Source organism: Rana temporaria, chromosome 2, assembly GCF_905171775.1.
Source record: "Rana temporaria chromosome 2, aRanTem1.1, whole genome shotgun sequence".
Classification (NCBI taxonomy): domain Eukaryota; kingdom Metazoa; phylum Chordata; class Amphibia; order Anura; family Ranidae; genus Rana; species Rana temporaria.
Window position 1 is genome coordinate 244,269,968 of NC_053490.1, and position 20,342 is coordinate 244,290,309.

At 42.1% G+C, this 20,342-nt stretch overlaps 1 protein-coding gene across 2 annotated transcripts in view; it reads right to left on the bottom strand.

Moving 5' to 3' along the window:
* The window catches only part of CASTOR2 (cytosolic arginine sensor for mTORC1 subunit 2), a 201,571-nt gene that overhangs the window by 23,761 nt on the left and 157,468 nt on the right, over positions 1–20,342 (bottom strand). For both annotated transcript variants that reach the window (XR_005746964.1, XM_040336736.1), the window contains exon 4: positions 2,578–2,710. Coding sequence is in view for 1 of the 2 variants with exons in the window: in XM_040336736.1 (XP_040192670.1) it covers positions 2,578–2,710 (133 nt within the window). In the remaining variant the exon portion in view is untranslated. The remainder of the gene's footprint in view (positions 1–2,577; positions 2,711–20,342) is intronic.

Sequence of the window (20,342 nt, forward strand, 5' to 3'; positions counted from 1 at the left end):
TCTTCTGGCACCATCTCTTACCTTGTTTCTCCCTATGCTTCATCTATATGCTCTGTTTATTCCATGCCTTAAACTGGTATATCCCCTTCTTCATTCAATTACATACTCAGAAAACCATTTTCTTTTACCAGTTTTTCATCTACCATTATCTGTCAGACTCCTATACATCTAATAAAACAAGCAAGCTGCTTTTTCTCCAATTTTACATTACATGACCTTCTACAATAATCATTCACGTCATCACTGTTCAATAATCACTCCACTGAAAAGATCATACTAAAATTCTATCATGTACAAAATCTTAAGGCTCCTGCTCCTGATCGGTCTTCAGCTTTTGACACAACCGATCACTTATTGCTCCTCAAGATTTAATTCTTGAACTTTGACATTCCTCTTCATTCACTAGATGAACATTAAATGTGACCATACATAGGGGAACCTGACCATTTTGCAACAAACATTTAGACTCAGGCCTCGTACACATGCACGGTTTTCTTGGCAAGAAAGCTGCTGGGAGAGCTTTTTGCAGAGAAAACCGTGCGTGTGAATGGTTTCTTATCGGGAAAACTGCCGGGAACCTCGACAAGAAAAATAGAGAACCTGCTTTCTATTTTTCTCGTCAGGATTCTCGGCAGCGTTTTCCTGCCGAGAAACCCGAGCGTGTGTATGCTTACCTGGCCCCGGTAAGCCCGCACATGCTCGATGAGACTTTGACGCATGCGCGGTAGCTTACAAGGCATAGTGTAGGGAGTAGCAAGATGGCGGCAATGGCATTGAATGTGACGAGCGCATGCTCGTCTTAGTTGATGATGTCACCGCGTTTTTGCCATTCAAAATAACGGCGGTTCTTTTGAATGGTGTGTGTGTACACTCGGCGAGCAAGAAAGCTTGCAAGGAACAACATTTTTTTCTTGACAAGATTCCCGGCCGTGTGTACAGGGCTTCAGAAAATAACTTTGGTCTGCATTGGCTCTATTTATGAGGTGGGGGAGCAGAAATTAATAGAACACTGGACCAACTTTACAAACGCTCCAATCACCAGAGATATGGATATCTTCAGTGTTAGGCCAATACAATAGTCTATTCTGCATTTAGGGGGGAAGAATAATGACAAATACTGAAGAAGACACTCACTGTTATTGTAAATGAGACCTCACTGATTAAGCCCACTTGGGGGCAAAATGCATCCGAGGGACCTCCCCTGTGGGTGCAGAGCAGAGCTGAAGCCATCTTACATTACCTGGTTTAGTTTTGGTCACAGCGAGTCAGTGTCCTGTGTGCGATTGGTTGCCATTTTTCTGTAGCAAATTTATAACATGGCTTGACACTGACCCCCCCTCCCCCATTGCTTCCTCCTCCCTTCTTTACATTTGATAAGGCACAGAATGTCACTTTATATATACTGCAGTTTATGTGTTCCTTTTCCATTTTTTTTATAACCAGTCGTTGGATGTGCCTAGACAGTGCCCTAGCAGTTTTTGGCACTTTTTTTCATTTTGGATATTCTAATCCATCGCCACTCTATACAAAACAAAAAAAAGAAAAATATTTGCCTTTAGTTTTTTTATACTATTTGTTCTTTAATTTGAATTTTTGTCTTTTTTGCACGGCAGAATATTATAAATATTACTCGTTCTAATACATTTCTTAAACTACATTGCTTGCCTCATAATACAATGTTTGAGGCCTGACTGGAAAAAAAATACAAAGTCTAGATGTACCTGCTAGGTCCTATGCATGCAAAGCCAGGATGCCCAATATTCACCTATTAAAATCATGCCAGAGTATGTATTTAATGTGCAAGCAATTTTACCATCCAAGTAATATTAATGGCGTTTCCCTCCTCTGCAAATACTTTTCGTCTGCCAGTCACTAGACATGTTCAACGCGTTTCGTTCTGAATTAGTTTAACTAAATTTCGACAAAATTCGTTAATTTGGAAATATTCGAATTAACGAAAACCCATTTAACAAATTCTTCCAAATATTTGTAAATTCGAAAATCTGAAATAACAACTAATAACTTAACTGTTACTATTAAATTCTAGGTATTGGAATTTCCTTTCAAATTTGGCTGCTAGTGAACGTAACGAATATGAATTTATCCAAAGTTACGAATTATCCAAAATAACGAATGCCGTGACTAAATTAATGTAATGCAATGAATAATAATAAATAACAATAATAAAAACATAATATTATTTATTAATTCATCCGGTCCATTTCTTTAGATGTGGCATTTGTTAATTCAGATAATTCGTAACTTTAGATAAATTCGTATTCGTTACCTTCACTAACTGCCAAATTTGAAAGGAAATTCCAATACTTGTAATTTAATAGTTAGTTAGCTATTCTTTTTTATTTTCGAATTGCGATCATAACGAATGACCCAAAAAAATTAAACCGCCCCCCCCCCAAAAAAAACGATAGAAACGAATACGAACAAATTTTTCGGCAGTGCACATGTCTACCAGTCACTGAATATACACAATGTCTAACCAGCTAAGAGTTTTTTTGTTTTTTTTTCAAATAATAAATGTCCTTGTATGATCGATGGGTTTCTGTGAATGACACTTACCAAGCTTGGGTTTCACAAATCCATTTGTTACTCCAAGATTATCAGCAGCCACAGTCTCTCCATTCACCACCTGCAATATAGTAAATTCTGCTGCCAGCGTGTGCATTACAAATGGCAGATCCCTCTCGCGTACCTGGCAAAGACATCAAAGCAAAAAAAAAAATCAAGCCATCTGGTGATTTCAGATTACAAGACAAAGATTTTATTTTTGGAGGTAGAAATTTTGCTTTAATATATAGTCTTATATATCTATTTAATCAAGCAGAATGATCTGCAAAGTGTAAAATTACATTTATTCAGTTATATGACTGCAATAATGAAATCTACATAGTTGTTTGTGGCTACTGCAGTGACCTGAAATCAATCTATTTATTAGAGATTTCTGCATTTTTTTGTATTGATTAAAGTGACACAAAACTCTGGTTTACGCTGGCTTAGAAGGAAAAAAAAAGGGATTTTTAATACAGCTTACCTGTAAAATCCTTTTCTTGAAGTACATCACGGGACACAGAGCGGCATATTCATTACTATATGGGTTATATGGAGTACCTTCAGGTGTTGACACTGGCAATCTCAAACAGGAAATGCCCCTCCCTATATAACCCCCTCCCATAGGAGGAGTACCTCAGTTTTGTAGCAAGCAGTATGCCTCCCAAAATGGTCCCCAAAAAGAGGGGTGGGAGCTCTGTGTCCCGTGATGTACTTCAAGAAAAGGATTTTACAGGTAAGCTGTATTAAAAATCCCTTTTTCTTTATCGTACATCACGGGACACAGAGCGGCATATTCATTACTATATGGGATGTCCCAAAGCAATGCTCACAATGAGGGGAGGGAGAACATCTCCAAGACAAAAGGATTTAATTTAGAGAAATACTCAAATCATAATAAATCCAACTTAGTTGAGAAAAATAATCTTAAATTTTAAATTTAACTCAAAAAAGAGGAGCCCCCGGAATCCGAGGGTCTCAAACTGCAGCCTGCAGCACTGCCTGCCCAAAGGCTGTATCAGACTTCCTTCTTACGTCCAACTGGTAGAATTTTGTAAACGTGTGGACAGAAGACCAGGTTGCCGCCTTGCAAACTTGAGCCATAGAGATCTGGTGGTGTGCTGCCCAGGAGGCGCCCATGGCCCTAGTAGAATGAGCCTTTAATGATACTGGAGGAGGCAACCCTTTCAAGCCGTAGGCCTGAGTGATTAATTGCTTAATCCACCTAGAAATGGTGGACTTTGCAGCTGCCTGCCCCTTCTTGGGCCCATCCGGTAATATGAACAGCACATCTGTTTTCCGGATCTTCTTTGTAGCTTTAAGATAGGCCTTCATGGCCCTGACGATATCCAAGGTATGCAGCAACCCTTCCTTTCTGGAAGTAGGTTTAGGGAAGAAGGATGGTAATACCAAATCCTGGTTCAAATGAAAACTGGATACAACCTTCGGTAGGAAGGAAGGATGAGGGCGGAGAACGACCCTGTCCTTATGAAAAATAAGATATGGTTCCTTACAGGATAAGGCCGCCAGTTCCGATACTCTTCTTGCGGAAACTATGGCGACCAAAAATACTAACTTTCTTGTCAGTAAAACTAAAGGAATTTCAGCCAACGGCTCAAACGGTTGTTTCCGTAAACTTGACAGAACAAGGTTTAAATCCCACGGGCAAAGCGGGGATTTAACTGGAGGTTTAATACGCAAGACCCCTTGAAGGAAGGTCTTAACCAGCGAGTGGGTGGCCAGCGGCCGCTGAAACCACACTGACAGAGCAGAAATCTGTCCTTTGATTGTGCTTAATGCCAATCCTTTATCCACTCCTAGCTGGAGAAAACTTAATACTCTATCGATGGTAAATTTGCGAGAAAGCCATCGCTTGGACTCACACCAGCCTACATAGGCCTTCCAGACCCTGTAATAAATCACCCTAGAGACCGGTTTCCTGGCTCTGATTAGGGTAGAGATTACTTTCTGAGACAGACCTCTACCCCTGAGAATCAGGGATTCAGCTTCCAGGCCGTCAAATTTAGATGCCGTAAGGCAGGGTGGAGGATCGGACCTTGCGATAGCAGGTCTGGCCGTAGAGGAAGAGTCCAAGGGTCTCCCACTACCATCCTTAAGATTAGTGAGTACCATGCCCTTCTGGGCCATGCTGGAGCTACCAGGATGACTGGTATGTGCTCCACCCGGATCCTGCGCAGCAGGCGGGGTAGTAACTGGAGCGGGGGAAACGCATAAAGAAGTTTGAACTGATGCCAAGGGCAAACCAACGCATCGGTTCCGCAGGCCATCGGATCCCTTGAGCGGGACATGAACCTGTCTAGCTTCTTGTTGAGTCTCGATGCCATGATATCCACGTCCGGCACTCCCCATCTTTGGCAGAGTGCTTGAAAGATTTGTGGATGCAGAGACCATTCCCCCGGCAAAAGAGTCTGGCGGCTTAAGAAGTCCGCCTGAAAGTTGTCCACTCCTGGAATGAATATTGCCGATATGCAGGGCACATGAGCCTCTGCCCATAGGAGAATCAAGCTCACCTCTCTCTGAGCGGCTTGACTCCTGGTTCCCCCTTGGTGATTTATGTATGCCACGGCCGTGGCATTGTCTGATTGAATTCTCACCGGGAACCCCTGCAATTTTGACGTCCAAGCCCTGAGGGCTAGTCGAGCAGCTCTGAGCTCCAAGATGTTGATGGGCAACTGCTTCTCTGGCGTTGCCCAAGTACCTTGGCGAGTGCAACCATCCAAAATTGCTCCCCAGCCCGTCAGGCTGGCGTCTGTGGTCACTATCTTCCAAGCCACTGGGCTGAAAGACTTCCCCTTCAGTAGATTCTGAGGGTCTAACCACCAACACAGACTTTGTCGGACTCTTGATGAGAGCGGCAACGGGATATCCAAGGCCTGTGGCCTTCTGCTCCATGCTGACAGGATGGCTGCCTGCAGGATGCGAGTGTGGCTCTGGGCGTATGGTACCGCCTCGAATGTGGCCACCATCTTGCCTAGTAACCTCATACATAGGCGAATAGTCGGTTCCTTCTTGCTTAGAACCAGTAGGATTAATTCCTTGATGGCTTTGACCTTCCTCAGAGGTAGAAACACTCTTTGTTGTTCTGTGTCTAATCTCATGCCGAGATATTCCAACTGCCTTGTGGGCAGGAAAGCTGACTTTTCTCGATTTAGGACCCAGCCGAACTTCTCAAGGTATTGGACCGTGAGGGCCACTGCTCGCTCCAAGCCGGGAGACGAGTGATCTATGACTAGGAGGTTGTCCAGGTATGCTAGGATCGTGACCCCTTGGATCCTTAGTTTGGCTAGGATTGGAGCTAGGACCTTCGTGAACACCCGGGGGGCCGTAGCCAACCCGAAGGGAAGCGCCACGAATTGGAAGTGACGCGAAGCCACCATGAAGCGTAGATATTTTTGATGTGGCTGATAAATTGGAAGATGAAGGTAGGCATCCTTTATGTCTATGGACGCCATGAAGTCGTCCTTTTGGAGTGTGGTAGCTGCTGACCGCACGGATTCCATCCGAAATGAGCGGATCTTTAGGTATGTATTTACCATCTTTAGGTCCAAAATTGGCCTGACATCTCCATTGGACTTCGGGATGATGAATAGGTTGGAGTAGAAACCTAGCCCCTGTTCCAGGACTGGTACCTCTACTATTACTTCCTGGGAAAGTAGATGATTTAATGCCGACATTAATGCGGCTCCTTTCTCCGGATCGTTTGGAATCCTCGACTCCTGGAAATGAAGAGGAGGAAACCTTAGGAAATCTAATTTGTAGCCCGTGGCCACGGAAGACCGTACCCACTCGTCGGGAATGCTGGCTTCCCAAACCTCTGAAAAGAGTCGCAGCCTTCCCCCCACCTTCGTGGGTGGGGGCGCCCCTTCATAAGGTCGGCTTGGGGGCTGGTTTTGCTGGTTTGCGAACCCACTGCTTTCTGCCTCTAGCAGCCTGTCCTTGTGATTTGCTGTTGAAGCCGAAGTTTGCTTTCGCAGGAGGCCGTCGATACTGTTTGGCATTAGAGGGCCCCTGCCCAGGGGAGTACTGTCGTTTAAACGCAGGCCCCTGAAACTTCCTCTTAGTTGGCAAGAGAGTACTTTTGTAGTAATTGGGATATCAAAGAAAGCGCCCGACTGATAACCCACTACTGCGCCAATGTGAAAGAGAAATTAAAGCGCCTAGCTGCTGTTTAAATAAACGATATGTGAAAAATAAAGGAATATATTACAGACACCAAGTGCCAATATAAAACCACAGCGCTATGAGAATAAATAAATATTCAAAACTAAAGTTATGCAAGTGTACAATGTGATAACACAATTTCAGTGATTAAACTCATACATTGAAAACATGCAACAAAATTATTATATATTAATGATAAATATAAATTTAAATTTAAGTGAAAAAAAGTCCGTGTTGTAACATAAAGACGTGAAGAAAAGAGTTCATATAACTTCAGTGTGTATAATCCACTTTTCAGAACTTCCACCACACCTCAGTGTTCAGTGCTCCAATCCCCCTCACAGTGGACACTCACCACAATGTTATGCCTCCCACTCTCGTGTTTGGCTAACGAGCTTGAAATAAATATCTCCACAGTGTCACCCGTCAATGAATTCCAGTGTTAAATGTAAGGATGTTCCAAGTAACAATGCAAAAAAAGAAAAGGTGCACAATAGTGTAATAACGTAAGACCAGTTTAATATAAACACATAAGAAAACCTCCAAAAATTGCACTCACAAACAAACTCCAATAAAAAGCTTTGTGTATGAACAGAACGCTGCACACTTCAAAATCCTTAATGGCAAATAACAGTGGTCACGGCGGACCCTCGGTCACCTGGATTATCTCACCGCAATCCTCGGCACAGCACACCACTTCAAACGATACTTTGTATTTCCAAATAGCTCCGATATAACTGCAAGCAGTCTTGGATGTAACTTAGGACTTTCTAAACATGGATTAGGCCACGCCCCGACATGTTTCGACTTCCTGTCTTATTCATGGGTATGGGCCAATCAATTCTTCCCCTCTTTTAAGAGTATTCAGGGATACTGCCAGCAAATGAAATCAGACAGTGACGATTCGCACCACGCCTCTTGCGTGTGCGTATCGCACTATCTGAAAGAGCGAGGACGTCACCCCGGTCACGTGTGCAGTGGTGTCCAATAGGGTGAGATCATCGCCGCTGTCTATGGGCGGGAGCTGTGTATAGCGTCTCATCTATCACTATGGCAACGAGGAGCGCAGCCAATCATGCTGCGCCTCTCTTGGTACGCCGTAGAGTGATCAATGAGTGTGAGCTATCATTATGGTGCCGCGTTGTCTTAACAACGGGGGACGCGGCCAACTGGTCACGTGTGCCCCGTGGTCAATAGACGCTGCTCGCAGCATTAATCCATACGGAAATATAGTACACAGAACTGCACTAATATCACACACAACGGTTTACTTTTTAAACTGACAAGTACAAATTGGAGAATGAGATAGTGCGGGCATAGTAGCACTTATCAAAACCTAGGAATTAAAAATGATCTAAATTTGGGACCGGTCTCTCAAGGATCCCCGTGACCACCAATACCTAGGTTTAACAAACATCTCAATAAAGGTCATACATTCATTAAGTAAATGCAGAACTTACATCATTAAATTAAAAATTTAAAATTTAAAAATAAATTAAAACTAGCACTATAATTATGGTCTGACATATATATATGATAAATTAAAACAATATGAGATATTTTTAAAATTTATATATAAATGAATAAATCATATATAAAAATAAATTATACACAAATCTATATATCTACATAGTAGTCCGAGAGGAGCTAAGCCATTCCATTCAGGACAACATATCATGAGGTATCCCTCGTGAATATGGGTAAATATACAAATAAATTAAATAAATGAATTAAATATGGAATGAATGGTTGATTATCAATAATTATGATTGAGGATGAACGAATATAAATAAATTAAATCCAGACATCATGATAACCGTATGATTTACCATGGAGTCCAGGTATCTGGCACCCAACACTGACAACTGCAAGGATGAGGGTTTCAACTGGTATCACCCAAGCTCATGTAGCTTATTATCCTGCAATTCAGTACTGGGTCCAGCCCTAAACCGAACAATAAAGAATGAGTTGCTCACTACTACCATATACCAATGGCATAGATGAACAGCCTGAATATGGAAAATATACTAGAGGCATTGTATGCTTCAAGAATTGTTAATGAAGCAGTTGAGGTCAACTTCTATATTTAAACCTCGAGGCTGAAGACATTTAAGCAGGTATATCCACTGGGTTTCGCGCTGTGAGAGGTCCCTTATTCTATTTGAACCCCTCCACCCGAAATACACTACATCAATCCCACAAAATTGGATCAGAGATGGATCCTGTTTATGTCTCTTTTTGAAGTGCATCGAGACGCTGTGATGTTCAAAGCCCTTTTTTATGTTCGCTAGATGTTCAGCGATTCGCACCCTAAGCAATCTTTTAGTTCTCCCCACATAAAGTAAACCACATGGGCACCATAATAGATAGACTACATAGGAAGAATTACACGTGCTGAATTCTTTGATTTCAAAAGATTTGCCATCACTTCCTGTAATTTCACATTTCCCCCTGTTATGTGTGCGTACTGTCCGACAACATATACACTTTCGACAGGGAAAAAAACCTTTTAGGTCAATTTTTATAGAGGGATTGGGAGGATCCAAAATTTTCCGGACAACCCTATCCCCAAAATTTGGTGCCTTTCGGTAAATAAACCGAGGTTGTTCTGGTATTACAGTCCCCAAATGTGTGTCTCTAGCCAAAATGTACCAATGTTTCCGAAAGATGGTTTCAATCTCCTTATATTGAGAATGGAATCCTGTTAAAAAACCCCATTGGTGTTGACTATTAGATTCAGCAGATACCCTCTTTCTCAGACATTGTTCCCGCGGTACATTTGCTACATCTCTTATGATGTTATTCAATTTAGTTTCATTGTACCCCTTCTGTACAAATCTCTGTTTCAACATAGTTGCTTGTTCTATATAGTCAGATTCCTCAGTACAATTTCTCCTCACTCTTAGGAACTGTCCTTTCGGAATATTGTTTATCCACGCCGGATGATGTCCGCTCCGGATCGACAAGTAACTGTTCCGATCTGTCGTTTTAAAGTGTACTTTAGTCTTCAATTTACCATCTAGGTGTTTAATGTTGACATCAAGGAAATCGACTGAACTGGTGCTGATATTATATTCAAGCTTGATGTTATTACTATTGTTGTTGAGATCTGTTAGGAACTGTCTTAGATCCAACTCCGATCCCTCCCAAATAAGTAAGAGATCGTCGATGAATCTACGATAGAAAATCAGCTGTCGTTTCTGGTTACGGAAGATATATCTATCCTCCCACTCCGCCATGAACAGGTTGGCGAGGCTAGGGGCAAATTTTGCTCCCATAGCCACGCCAACCTGCTGCGAAAAGAAGAAGCCATTGAACCAGAAATAGTTGTGTGCCATGCAGAACTCCAGAGCCTGGCCGAGGAATTTCTTTTGGACATAGGGAATGTCCTCCCTCCTGCTCAGTGCCCAATTTAATGCCAGCGCAGCGTCCTCGTGTTGGATTATGGTATAAAGGGACGCTACGTCCGCTGTTACCAAAATAATGTTGGACTCAGAATTGATATTAACTAGTTGCAAAGATGTTAATAAGTCCGTAGTGTCCTTCAAAAATGCCCTAGTATTCCGAACACTAGGCTGGAGGAACTTGTCTAGGTATTCTCCCAACCTGGCAGTTACTGAACCAATCCCATTTACAATGGGTCGGGCCGGTGGGACTGTTGGGTGCTTATGGATCTTTGGAAGCGTGTATATCACAGGAGTCCTACACACAGAAGGGGCCAAATAGGCTTTTTCTTTGGCATTAAGGGCATTGGTCCGGTATCCCCAACAAACTAGAGCTTCTAATTGGGATTTATAATCCTCAGTGGGGTCTGAGCCCAATCTCCTGTAAGTGGTAGAGTCACTCAACAATGTGGTTAGTTGGTTCAGATAAAACTCCTTGTCCATAACGACCACCCCGCCTCCCTTGTCAGCAGGGCGGATGATGATCTCTTTATTATTTTCAAGGCTTTTTATTCCTTCCTTAATGAAATCAGGGTTCACCTTCTTCTTTTGGGGGAGTTCATCGATATCTTTCAGCACTAATTGTTTAAAGACCTCGATGTAATGGTTATTTGGGTTTTGGGGATTAAAAAGGGATCTATTCTTCAGGCCACTGTCTATGTGTCCAGGTGCAACAATACTCTTTAAAGATGATTCAACCGGATGGCTCAAAAAATATTTTTTCATATTGAGAGACCTTATAAATTTATGAGTGTCAATGTACAAATTAAACTTGTTCATGACTTTCCTTGGTGCACATTTTAGGCCAGTGTTTAGTATGTTCAGCTCTTTCGAATTCAACACTACTTTACTTAAATTAAAGATCCCTGTATTTAGATTTTCCTCGGTCTTTTCTTTGGATTGCTTTCTCCGTCCGGCCCTACAACCCCTTCTTCTCTTTGGGGGTAATCCCCATTCTTGGAGTGTGGATGTGGTTGTCCATTCCTGTCCACCCCTTTGTTGTGAGAGGTGTGAGGGGGTCTCCTCGGGGTTGTTCCTCTCCCCCTCCCCCTCTGCCCTAAAAAAGGCTGTGGTTGGTGATAATAATGATTAGGTGCTGGGTGTGCATACCACTGCTGATATTCTTGTTGAGGGTAATATTGGCAATGGTTATGTTCACCCTGTGTGTAATAAGGGCGAGGTGATTGATGATTTTGACTATATTGATAATCATCTCTCTCTCGTCTAGGTCCTGCAGGTGATTCAAATTGTGGACCATACTGCCCACTTCCAGAAGCCTGTGAGTCAGAGTTCCGTCTCTGATTTGGCAATAGATGTTCATTTTTCCTCATTATGGCTTTCCCGGTATTTTGTTTAATTGAATCCTTTTTCTGATTCGCTGGGTTTGTTTTCTGTACAGGTTTAACTCCCTCATTCGCGTTATCAGTTCCTGCAGCATTTTGCCATGCATATACTTTATCATTCTTGAAATCTTCAGAGTCTCGGTTATATTTCTTAACCTTTCTCTTCTGCGTTTCCCTATCAACTTTCTCCAGTTTTTTCTTCATGTTCGTATTAAATTTACGAACACTTAAATTTAAATTTATATTTATCATTAATATATAATAATTTTGTTGCATGTTTTCAATGTATGAGTTTAATCACTGAAATTGTGTTATCACATTGTACACTTGCATAACTTTAGTTTTGAATATTTATTTATTCTCATAGCGCTGTGGTTTTATATTGGCACTTGGTGTCTGTAATATATTCCTTTATTTTTCACATATCGTTTATTTAAACAGCAGCTAGGCGCTTTAATTTCTCTTTCACATTGGCGCAGTAGTGGGTTATCAGTCGGGCGCTTTCTTTGATATCCCAATTACTACATTTCTATACTATTTAAACTACTAGCAGCCATGGAATCCATCAATTATTTGATGAATAGGCAATTGAGTGCTGACACGATCTTCTCTACCAGTCATGAAATGACAGACTGTGAGGAAGATTATCCGGGGATTTTAAAATCCTTGGAGATTCTATTAGAGAAACAAATAAAAACCTGGTGGGATGTGTTTACGTTTGAGCACTATAATAAGGAGGGTCTGATTTTTAGAAGTTTAAGGTGGGATGTGACTCCCCAAGATGGTCTCCATGAGACTAAATATATGGATGAATGGAAAAAATTCTTTGATAAAGTGGGGATGGATTTACAACTATTGGTTCTGAAAAGGAAACAGATTAAGTTGAGTATGATTAATGATAAAATCAAAATCATACAAGACAAATTAGTACCAATTAATGATTCTGCCATGATTAAAGAATTTAATACGAACATGAAGAAAAAACTGGAGAAAGTTGATAGGGAAACGCAGAAGAGAAAGGTTAAGAAATATAACCGAGACTCTGAAGATTTCAAGAATGATAAAGTATATGCATGGCAAAATGCTGCAGGAACTGATAACGCGAATGAGGGAGTTAAACCTGTACAGAAAACAAACCCAGCGAATCAGAAAAAGGATTCAATTAAACAAAATACCGGGAAAGCCATAATGAGGAAAAATGAACATCTATTGCCAAATCAGAGACGGAACTCTGACTCACAGGCTTCTGGAAGTGGGCAGTATGGTCCACAATTTGAATCACCTGCAGGACCTAGACGAGAGAGAGATGATTATCAATATAGTCAAAATCATCAATCACCTCGCCCTTATTACACACAGGGTGAACATAACCATTGCCAATATTACCCTCAACAAGAATATCAGCAGTGGTATGCACACCCAGCACCTAATCATTATTATCACCAACCACAGCCTTTTTTAGGGCAGAGGGGGAGGGGGAGAGGAACAACCCCGAGGAGACCCCCTCACACCTCTCACAACAAAGGGGTGGACAGGAATGGACAACCACATCCACACTCCAAGAATGGGGATTACCCCCAAAGAGAAGAAGGGGTTGTAGGGCCGGACGGAGAAAGCAATCCAAAGAAAAGACCGAGGAAAATCTAAATACAGGGATCTTTAATTTAAGTAAAGTAGTGTTGAATTCGAAAGAGCTGAACATACTAAACACTGGCCTAAAATGTGCACCAAGGAAAGTCATGAACAAGTTTAATTTGTACATTGACACTCATAAATTTATAAGGTCTCTCAATATGAAAAAATATTTTTTGAGCCATCCGGTTGAATCATCTTTAAAGAGTATTGTTGCACCTGGACACATAGACAGTGGCCTGAAGAATAGATCCCTTTTTAATCCCCAAAACCCAAATAACCATTACATCGAGGTCTTTAAACAATTAGTGCTGAAAGATATCGATGAACTCCCCCAAAAGAAGAAGGTGAACCCTGATTTCATTAAGGAAGGAATAAAAAGCCTTGAAAATAATAAAGAGATCATCATCCGCCCTGCTGACAAGGGAGGCGGGGTGGTCGTTATGGACAAGGAGTTTTATCTGAACCAACTAACCACATTGTTGAGTGACTCTACCACTTACAGGAGATTGGGCTCAGACCCCACTGAGGATTATAAATCCCAATTAGAAGCTCTAGTTTGTTGGGGATACCGGACCAATGCCCTTAATGCCAAAGAAAAAGCCTATTTGGCCCCTTCTGTGTGTAGGACTCCTGTGATATACACGCTTCCAAAGATCCATAAGCACCCAACAGTCCCACCGGCCCGACCCATTGTAAATGGGATTGGTTCAGTAACTGCCAGGTTGGGAGAATACCTAGACAAGTTCCTCCAGCCTAGTGTTCGGAATACTAGGGCATTTTTGAAGGACACTACGGACTTAGTAACATCTTTGCAACTAGTTAATATCAATTCTGAGTCCAACATTATTTTGGTAACAGCGGACGTAGCGTCCCTTTATACCATAATCCAACACGAGGACGCTGCGCTGGCATTAAATTGGGCACTGAGCAGGAGGGAGGACATTCCCTATGTCCAAAAGAAATTCCTCGGCCAGGCTCTGGAGTTCTGCATGGCACACAACTATTTCTGGTTCAATGGCTTCTTCTTTTCGCAGCAGGTTGGCGTGGCTATGGGAGCAAAATTTGCCCCTAGCCTCGCCAACCTGTTCATGGCGGAGTGGGAGGATAGATATATCTTCCGTAACCAGAAACGACAGCTGATTTTCTATCGTAGATTCATCGACGATCTCTTACTTATTTGGGAGGGATCGGAGTTGGATCTAAGACAGTTCCTAACAGATCTCAACAACAATAGTAATAACATCAAGCTTGAATATAATATCAGCACCAGTTCAGTCGATTTCCTTGATGTCAACATTAAACACCTAGATGGTAAATTGAAGACTAAAGTACACTTTAAAACGACAGATCGGAACAGTTACTTGTCGATCCGGAGCGGACATCATCCGGCGTGGATAAACAATATTCCGAAAGGACAGTTCCTAAGAGTGAGGAGAAATTGTACTGAGGAATCTGACTATATAGAACAAGCAACTATGTTGAAACAGAGATTTGTACAGAAGGGGTACAATGAAACTAAATTGAATAACATCATAAGAGATGTAGCAAATGTACCGCGGGAACAATGTCTGAGAAAGAGGGTATCTGCTGAATCTAATAGTCAACACCAATGGGGTTTTTTAACAGGATTCCATTCTCAATATAAGGAGATTGAAACCATCTTTCGGAAACATTGGTACATTTTGGCTAGAGACACACATTTGGGGACTGTAATACCAGAACAACCTCGGTTTATTTACCGAAAGGCACCAAATTTTGGGGATAGGGTTGTCCGGAAAATTTTGGATCCTCCCAATCCCTCTATAAAAATTGACCTAAAAGGTTTTTTTTCCCTGTCGAAAGTGTATATGTTGTCGGACAGTACGCACACATAACAGGGGGAAATGTGAAATTACAGGAAGTGATGGCAAATCTTTTGAAATCAAAGAATTCAGCACGTGTAATTCTTCCTATGTAGTCTATCTATTATGGTGCCCATGTGGTTTACTTTATGTGGGGAGAACTAAAAGATTGCTTAGGGTGCGAATCGCTGAACATCTAGCGAACATAAAAAAGGGCTTTGAACATCACAGCGTCTCGATGCACTTCAAAAAGAGACATAAACAGGATCCATCTCTGATCCAATTTTGTGGGATTGATGTAGTGTATTTCGGGTGGAGGGGTTCAAATAGAATAAGGGACCTCTCACAGCGCGAAACCCAGTGGATATACCTGCTTAAATGTCTTCAGCCTCGAGGTTTAAATATAGAAGTTGACCTCAACTGCTTCATTAACAATTCTTGAAGCATACAATGCCTCTAGTATATTTTCCATATTCAGGCTGTTCATCTATGCCATTGGTATATGGTAGTAGTGAGCAACTCATTCTTTATTGTTCGGTTTAGGGCTGGACCCAGTACTGAATTGCAGGATAATAAGCTACATGAGCTTGGGTGATACCAGTTGAAACCCTCATCCTTGCAGTTGTCAGTGTTGGGTGCCAGATACCTGGACTCCATGGTAAATCATACGGTTATCATGATGTCTGGATTTAATTTATTTATATTCGTTCATCCTCAATCATAATTATTGATAATCAACCATTCATTCCATATTTAATTCATTTATTTAATTTATTTGTATATTTACCCATATTCACGAGGGATACCTCATGATATGTTGTCCTGAATGGAATGGCTTAGCTCCTCTCGGACTACTATGTAGATATATAGATTTGTGTATAATTTATTTTTATATATGATTTATTCATTTATATATAAATTTTAAAAATATCTCATATTGTTTTAATTTATCATATATATATGTCAGACCATAATTATAGTGCTAGTTTTAATTTATTTTTAAATTTTAAATTTTTAATTTAATGATGTAAGTTCTGCATTTACTTAATGAATGTATGACCTTTATTGAGATGTTTGTTAAACCTAGGTATTGGTGGTCACGGGGATCCTTGAGAGACCGGTCCCAAATTTAGATCATTTTTAATTCCTAGGTTTTGATAAGTGCTACTATGCCCGCACTATCTCATTCTCCAATTTGTACTTGTCAGTTTAAAAAGTAAACCGTTGTGTGTGATATTAGTGCAGTTCTGTGTACTATATTTCCGTATGGATTAATGCTGCGAGCAGCGTCTATTGACCACGGGGCACACGTGACCAGTTGGCCGCGTCCCCCGTTGTTAAGACAACGCGGCACCATAATGATAGCTCACACTCATTGATCACTCTACGGCGTACCAAGAGAGGCGCAGCATGATTGGCTGCGCTCCTCGTTGCCATAGTGATAGATGAGACGCTATACACAGCTCCCGCCCATAGACAGCGGCGATGATCTCACCCTATTGGACACCACTGCACACGTGACCGGGTGACGTCCTCGCTCTTTCAGATAGTGCGATACGCACACGCAAGAGGCGTGGTGCGAATCGTCACTGTCTGATTTCATTTGCTGGCAGTATCCCTGAATACTCTTAAAAGAGGGGAAGAATTGATTGGCCCATACCCATGAATAAGACAGGAAGTCGAAACATGTCGGGGCGTGGCCTAATCCATGTTTAGAAAGTCCTAAGTTACATCCAAGACTGCTTGCAGTTATATCGGAGCTATTTGGAAATACAAAGTATCGTTTGAAGTGGTGTGCTGTGCCGAGGATTGCGGTGAGATAATCCAGGTGACCGAGGGTCCGCCGTGACCACTGTTATTTGCCATTAAGGATTTTGAAGTGTGCAGCGTTCTGTTCATACACAAAGCTTTTTATTGGAGTTTGTTTGTGAGTGCAATTTTTGGAGGTTTTCTTATGTGTTTATATTAAACTGGTCTTACGTTATTACACTATTGTGCACCTTTTCTTTTTTTGCATTGTTACTTGGAACATCCTTACATTTAACACTGGAATTCATTGACGGGTGACACTGTGGAGATATTTATTTCAAGCTCGTTAGCCAAACACGAGAGTGGGAGGCATAACATTGTGGTGAGTGTCCACTGTGAGGGGATTGGAGCACTGAACACTGAGGTGTGGTGGAAGTTCTGAAAAGTGGATTATACACACTGAAGTTATATGAACTCTTTTCTTCACGTCTTTATGTTACAACACGGACTTTTTTTCACTTAAATTTAAATTTATATTTATCATTAATATATAATAATTTTGTTGCATGTTTTCAATGTATGAGTTTAATCACTGAAATTGTGTTATCACATTGTACACTTGCATAACTTTAGTTTTGAATATTTATTTATTCTCATAGCGCTGTGGTTTTATATTGGCACTTGGTGTCTGTAATATATTCCTTTATTTTTCACAAGAGAGTACTTTTGCCATTTGAAATGGTTTGAATGTATTTATCTAGGTCTTCTCCGAAGAGTCGTCCTCCATGGAAGGGGAACCCTACCAGGAGCTTCTTGCATGGGGGCTCGGCCTCCCAGCTTTTTAACCATAAGAGTCTTCTCATATGGATAAGGGATAACGATAAACGTGACGCTTGCTGGATAGAATCCTTAATTGCGTCTACTGTAAAACATATGGCCCTAGGGACATCCGAAAATTCTTCTGCCTGCTGGGCAGGAATAAGTTTAAGCATCTGCTTAACTTGATCCGATAATGCTTGAGCAACCCCAATCGCAGCCACAGCTGGCTGTACTACTGCCCCTGCAGTAGTGAAGGAGTTCTTAAGTAGTGCTTCCAAGCGTTTATCAACTGGATCCTTGAATACCTGTATGTTTTCTACAGGGCATGTTAATGATTTGTTAATACATGAGATGGCTGCGTCCACTGCAGGAGTAGCCCATTTCTTGGAAAATTTATCTTCCATAGGATATAGGGCAGAGAATCTTTTAGGTGGTAAGAAGATTTTATCTGGCTTGTTCCAATCTTGGAACAAAACTCCCTCTAGTAGAGGGTGGATCGGAAATACTGCATTGCTTTGAGGCGCCCTCAGTGAGCCCAAAGCTGAAACCGTAGATACCTGGAGATCTGGTACTGGCAAGTTGAATGCATTATGGACCAAGTCCGTTAAGGCTTGAATCCACCAGCTCTCCCCTTGGGAGACTGCTCCAGACTCCTCTGTATCCGGATCTTCGATCCCTGAACCTACTTGGTCCTTGTCCAAGAGGTCGTCCAATTCCCCTGAGGAAAGGACCTCCTCTTCTGAGGGTCCGCGCTCGGGCGACGGAGATCTAATCCATTTACTGCCCCGCATAGCTGTGGCTATCATTTTTCCCATTCTTTTCTCCATCTCTCTTAAAGAGGTGAGTAATACCTCGTCCGTGACCATCTTAGGGTTGGACTGACCCGCGCCAGCTCCAGCCCCAGATCCCGATGGCCCCAAGGCTCCCTGTGGGGAAAGCAGCGGCATAGCTTTGTCCGAGACCTCAGACTCTCTGGGGGAATCCCCACCTCTTGTACTTTCTGACCCGGATGCCATGGTACAATACCGAGGTACACCTGCTACCTATTGGTATTTGGAACTATAAAAGTTAATTGCCCAAACACCTGTTTGGGGGATAAAAAATGCTTCCTCTCCCCTAGATGACTTTTTTTTTTTTTTTTTTTTTTTTTCGTTTTTGTTTCAAATCCAGGAAAGAAAAAACATTCTGTCCCCCTGAGTAGTATTGCAAAGAAAAACTATGAGATGGAAAAGAAACAGCCTATTTCTAGGCTTGAAAACAGTTTTCTGAAGACTGCAATATCCTTTCTGGCCACTGTGTGTCCTCGGCGCCCCGTGCTGCCGCTCTGGTCTTTCCTCCCCAGTTCCAAAGTATGGAACAAACAAGGAAGGGCCGCCCCTTCCTTAAGCCACTGACCCGCCCTTCCCCCCCAGCAATCTCAAACAGGAAATGCCCCTCCCGACATGGGGGGGGGGGGGGGTGGGGGGTTGGGAGGAAGGGACCTCTCTGCTCCAGCAAACTGCAGCCTGCAGCCTGGAACCACGAGGAGGTCAGCGTTTTGCCTGCTTTGCAGGCTCTGAGGAGGAAGACTGAATGGAGCATCGCCTGGAGGCTTGCAGGTAAGCACAGCTCTCTGACACACACATATACTTTTATATCACACAGGCCCCACTCAATGCTTTTCCAACACTACAAGGGAGGTCACATCTTATGGGGAATAATACATATAGAGCCATCCTATCTTTATGATATGTGACTAGTTTGCCAGATGCAGTGCATAACTTTAGGCATGTCCCCTGTGACCCCCCAGAAAAAACCTGCTAAGAACCAAGTTCCGCAAGTTTTCCCCTCACTTACCTGCTCCATGCCGCAGGACTTTGCCAAGCAAGAGGCCCAATCTTCCCCCATCTCGGTGGGGATGTCTAGACCTTCAGGCCCTGGGTTCCTATGAAGGATCCACTGTCCTGGGCCCATATAGCACTCTGGCAACAGAAACATTAGGCACCCAAAGGTTTCTAAGTTCTGGGCCCAGGGTCCAGCTCTCTAAAAAGAAAAGCATTATGGGCTATACCCCAAGGGTTTGGGGTCCGGTTACTGACCACTTTAGCGCTGAGGCTTTTTTGGACAGAACCGGTAGCTCACCTAATCCCAAGGATGCGGAGGCAAGCTAAACCATGACTAACACCTAAGACACTGGCGTAAAAACTGAGGTACTCCTCCTATGGGAGGGGGTTATATAGGGAGGGGCATTTCCTGTTTGAGATTGCCAGTGTCAACACCTGAAGGTACTCCATATAACCCATATAGTAATGAATATGCCGCTCTGTGTCCCGTGATGTACGATAAAGAAATACTATTCAAGAATGTATCCTTAACTCAAAAAAAGATACCTTTCTATTGTTGACAACTTCCTCCAAATTTCTTATTTTTTTTGCTACTGTGATTCAACTTCCTGTTAGAGGGTAGCCACATTCATCGTCCATGTATGTAGAACGTAGCCACCCTCTCTCTCTCTCTCTCCAGAGATTGACTATGGACTATAGGATTTGTTGTGTGCATAGACCACAACAAGTGTGCACTGTTTGTTCCAAAAAAATGGAAGTGGGTGGGAAAAGGAGATATGTGGGAGCTTACAAAGAGGCAGAAAAACCCAGTAAGTAACAATTTCATGAAAATAAATTACAGAGCCATTAAGCAGTAGGTACATACTGTATATAGAATATTTTTGGAGAATAATATTTTTTAGTGTCACTTTAAAGGTAAAAAAGCATGTATGGGGCTTAATT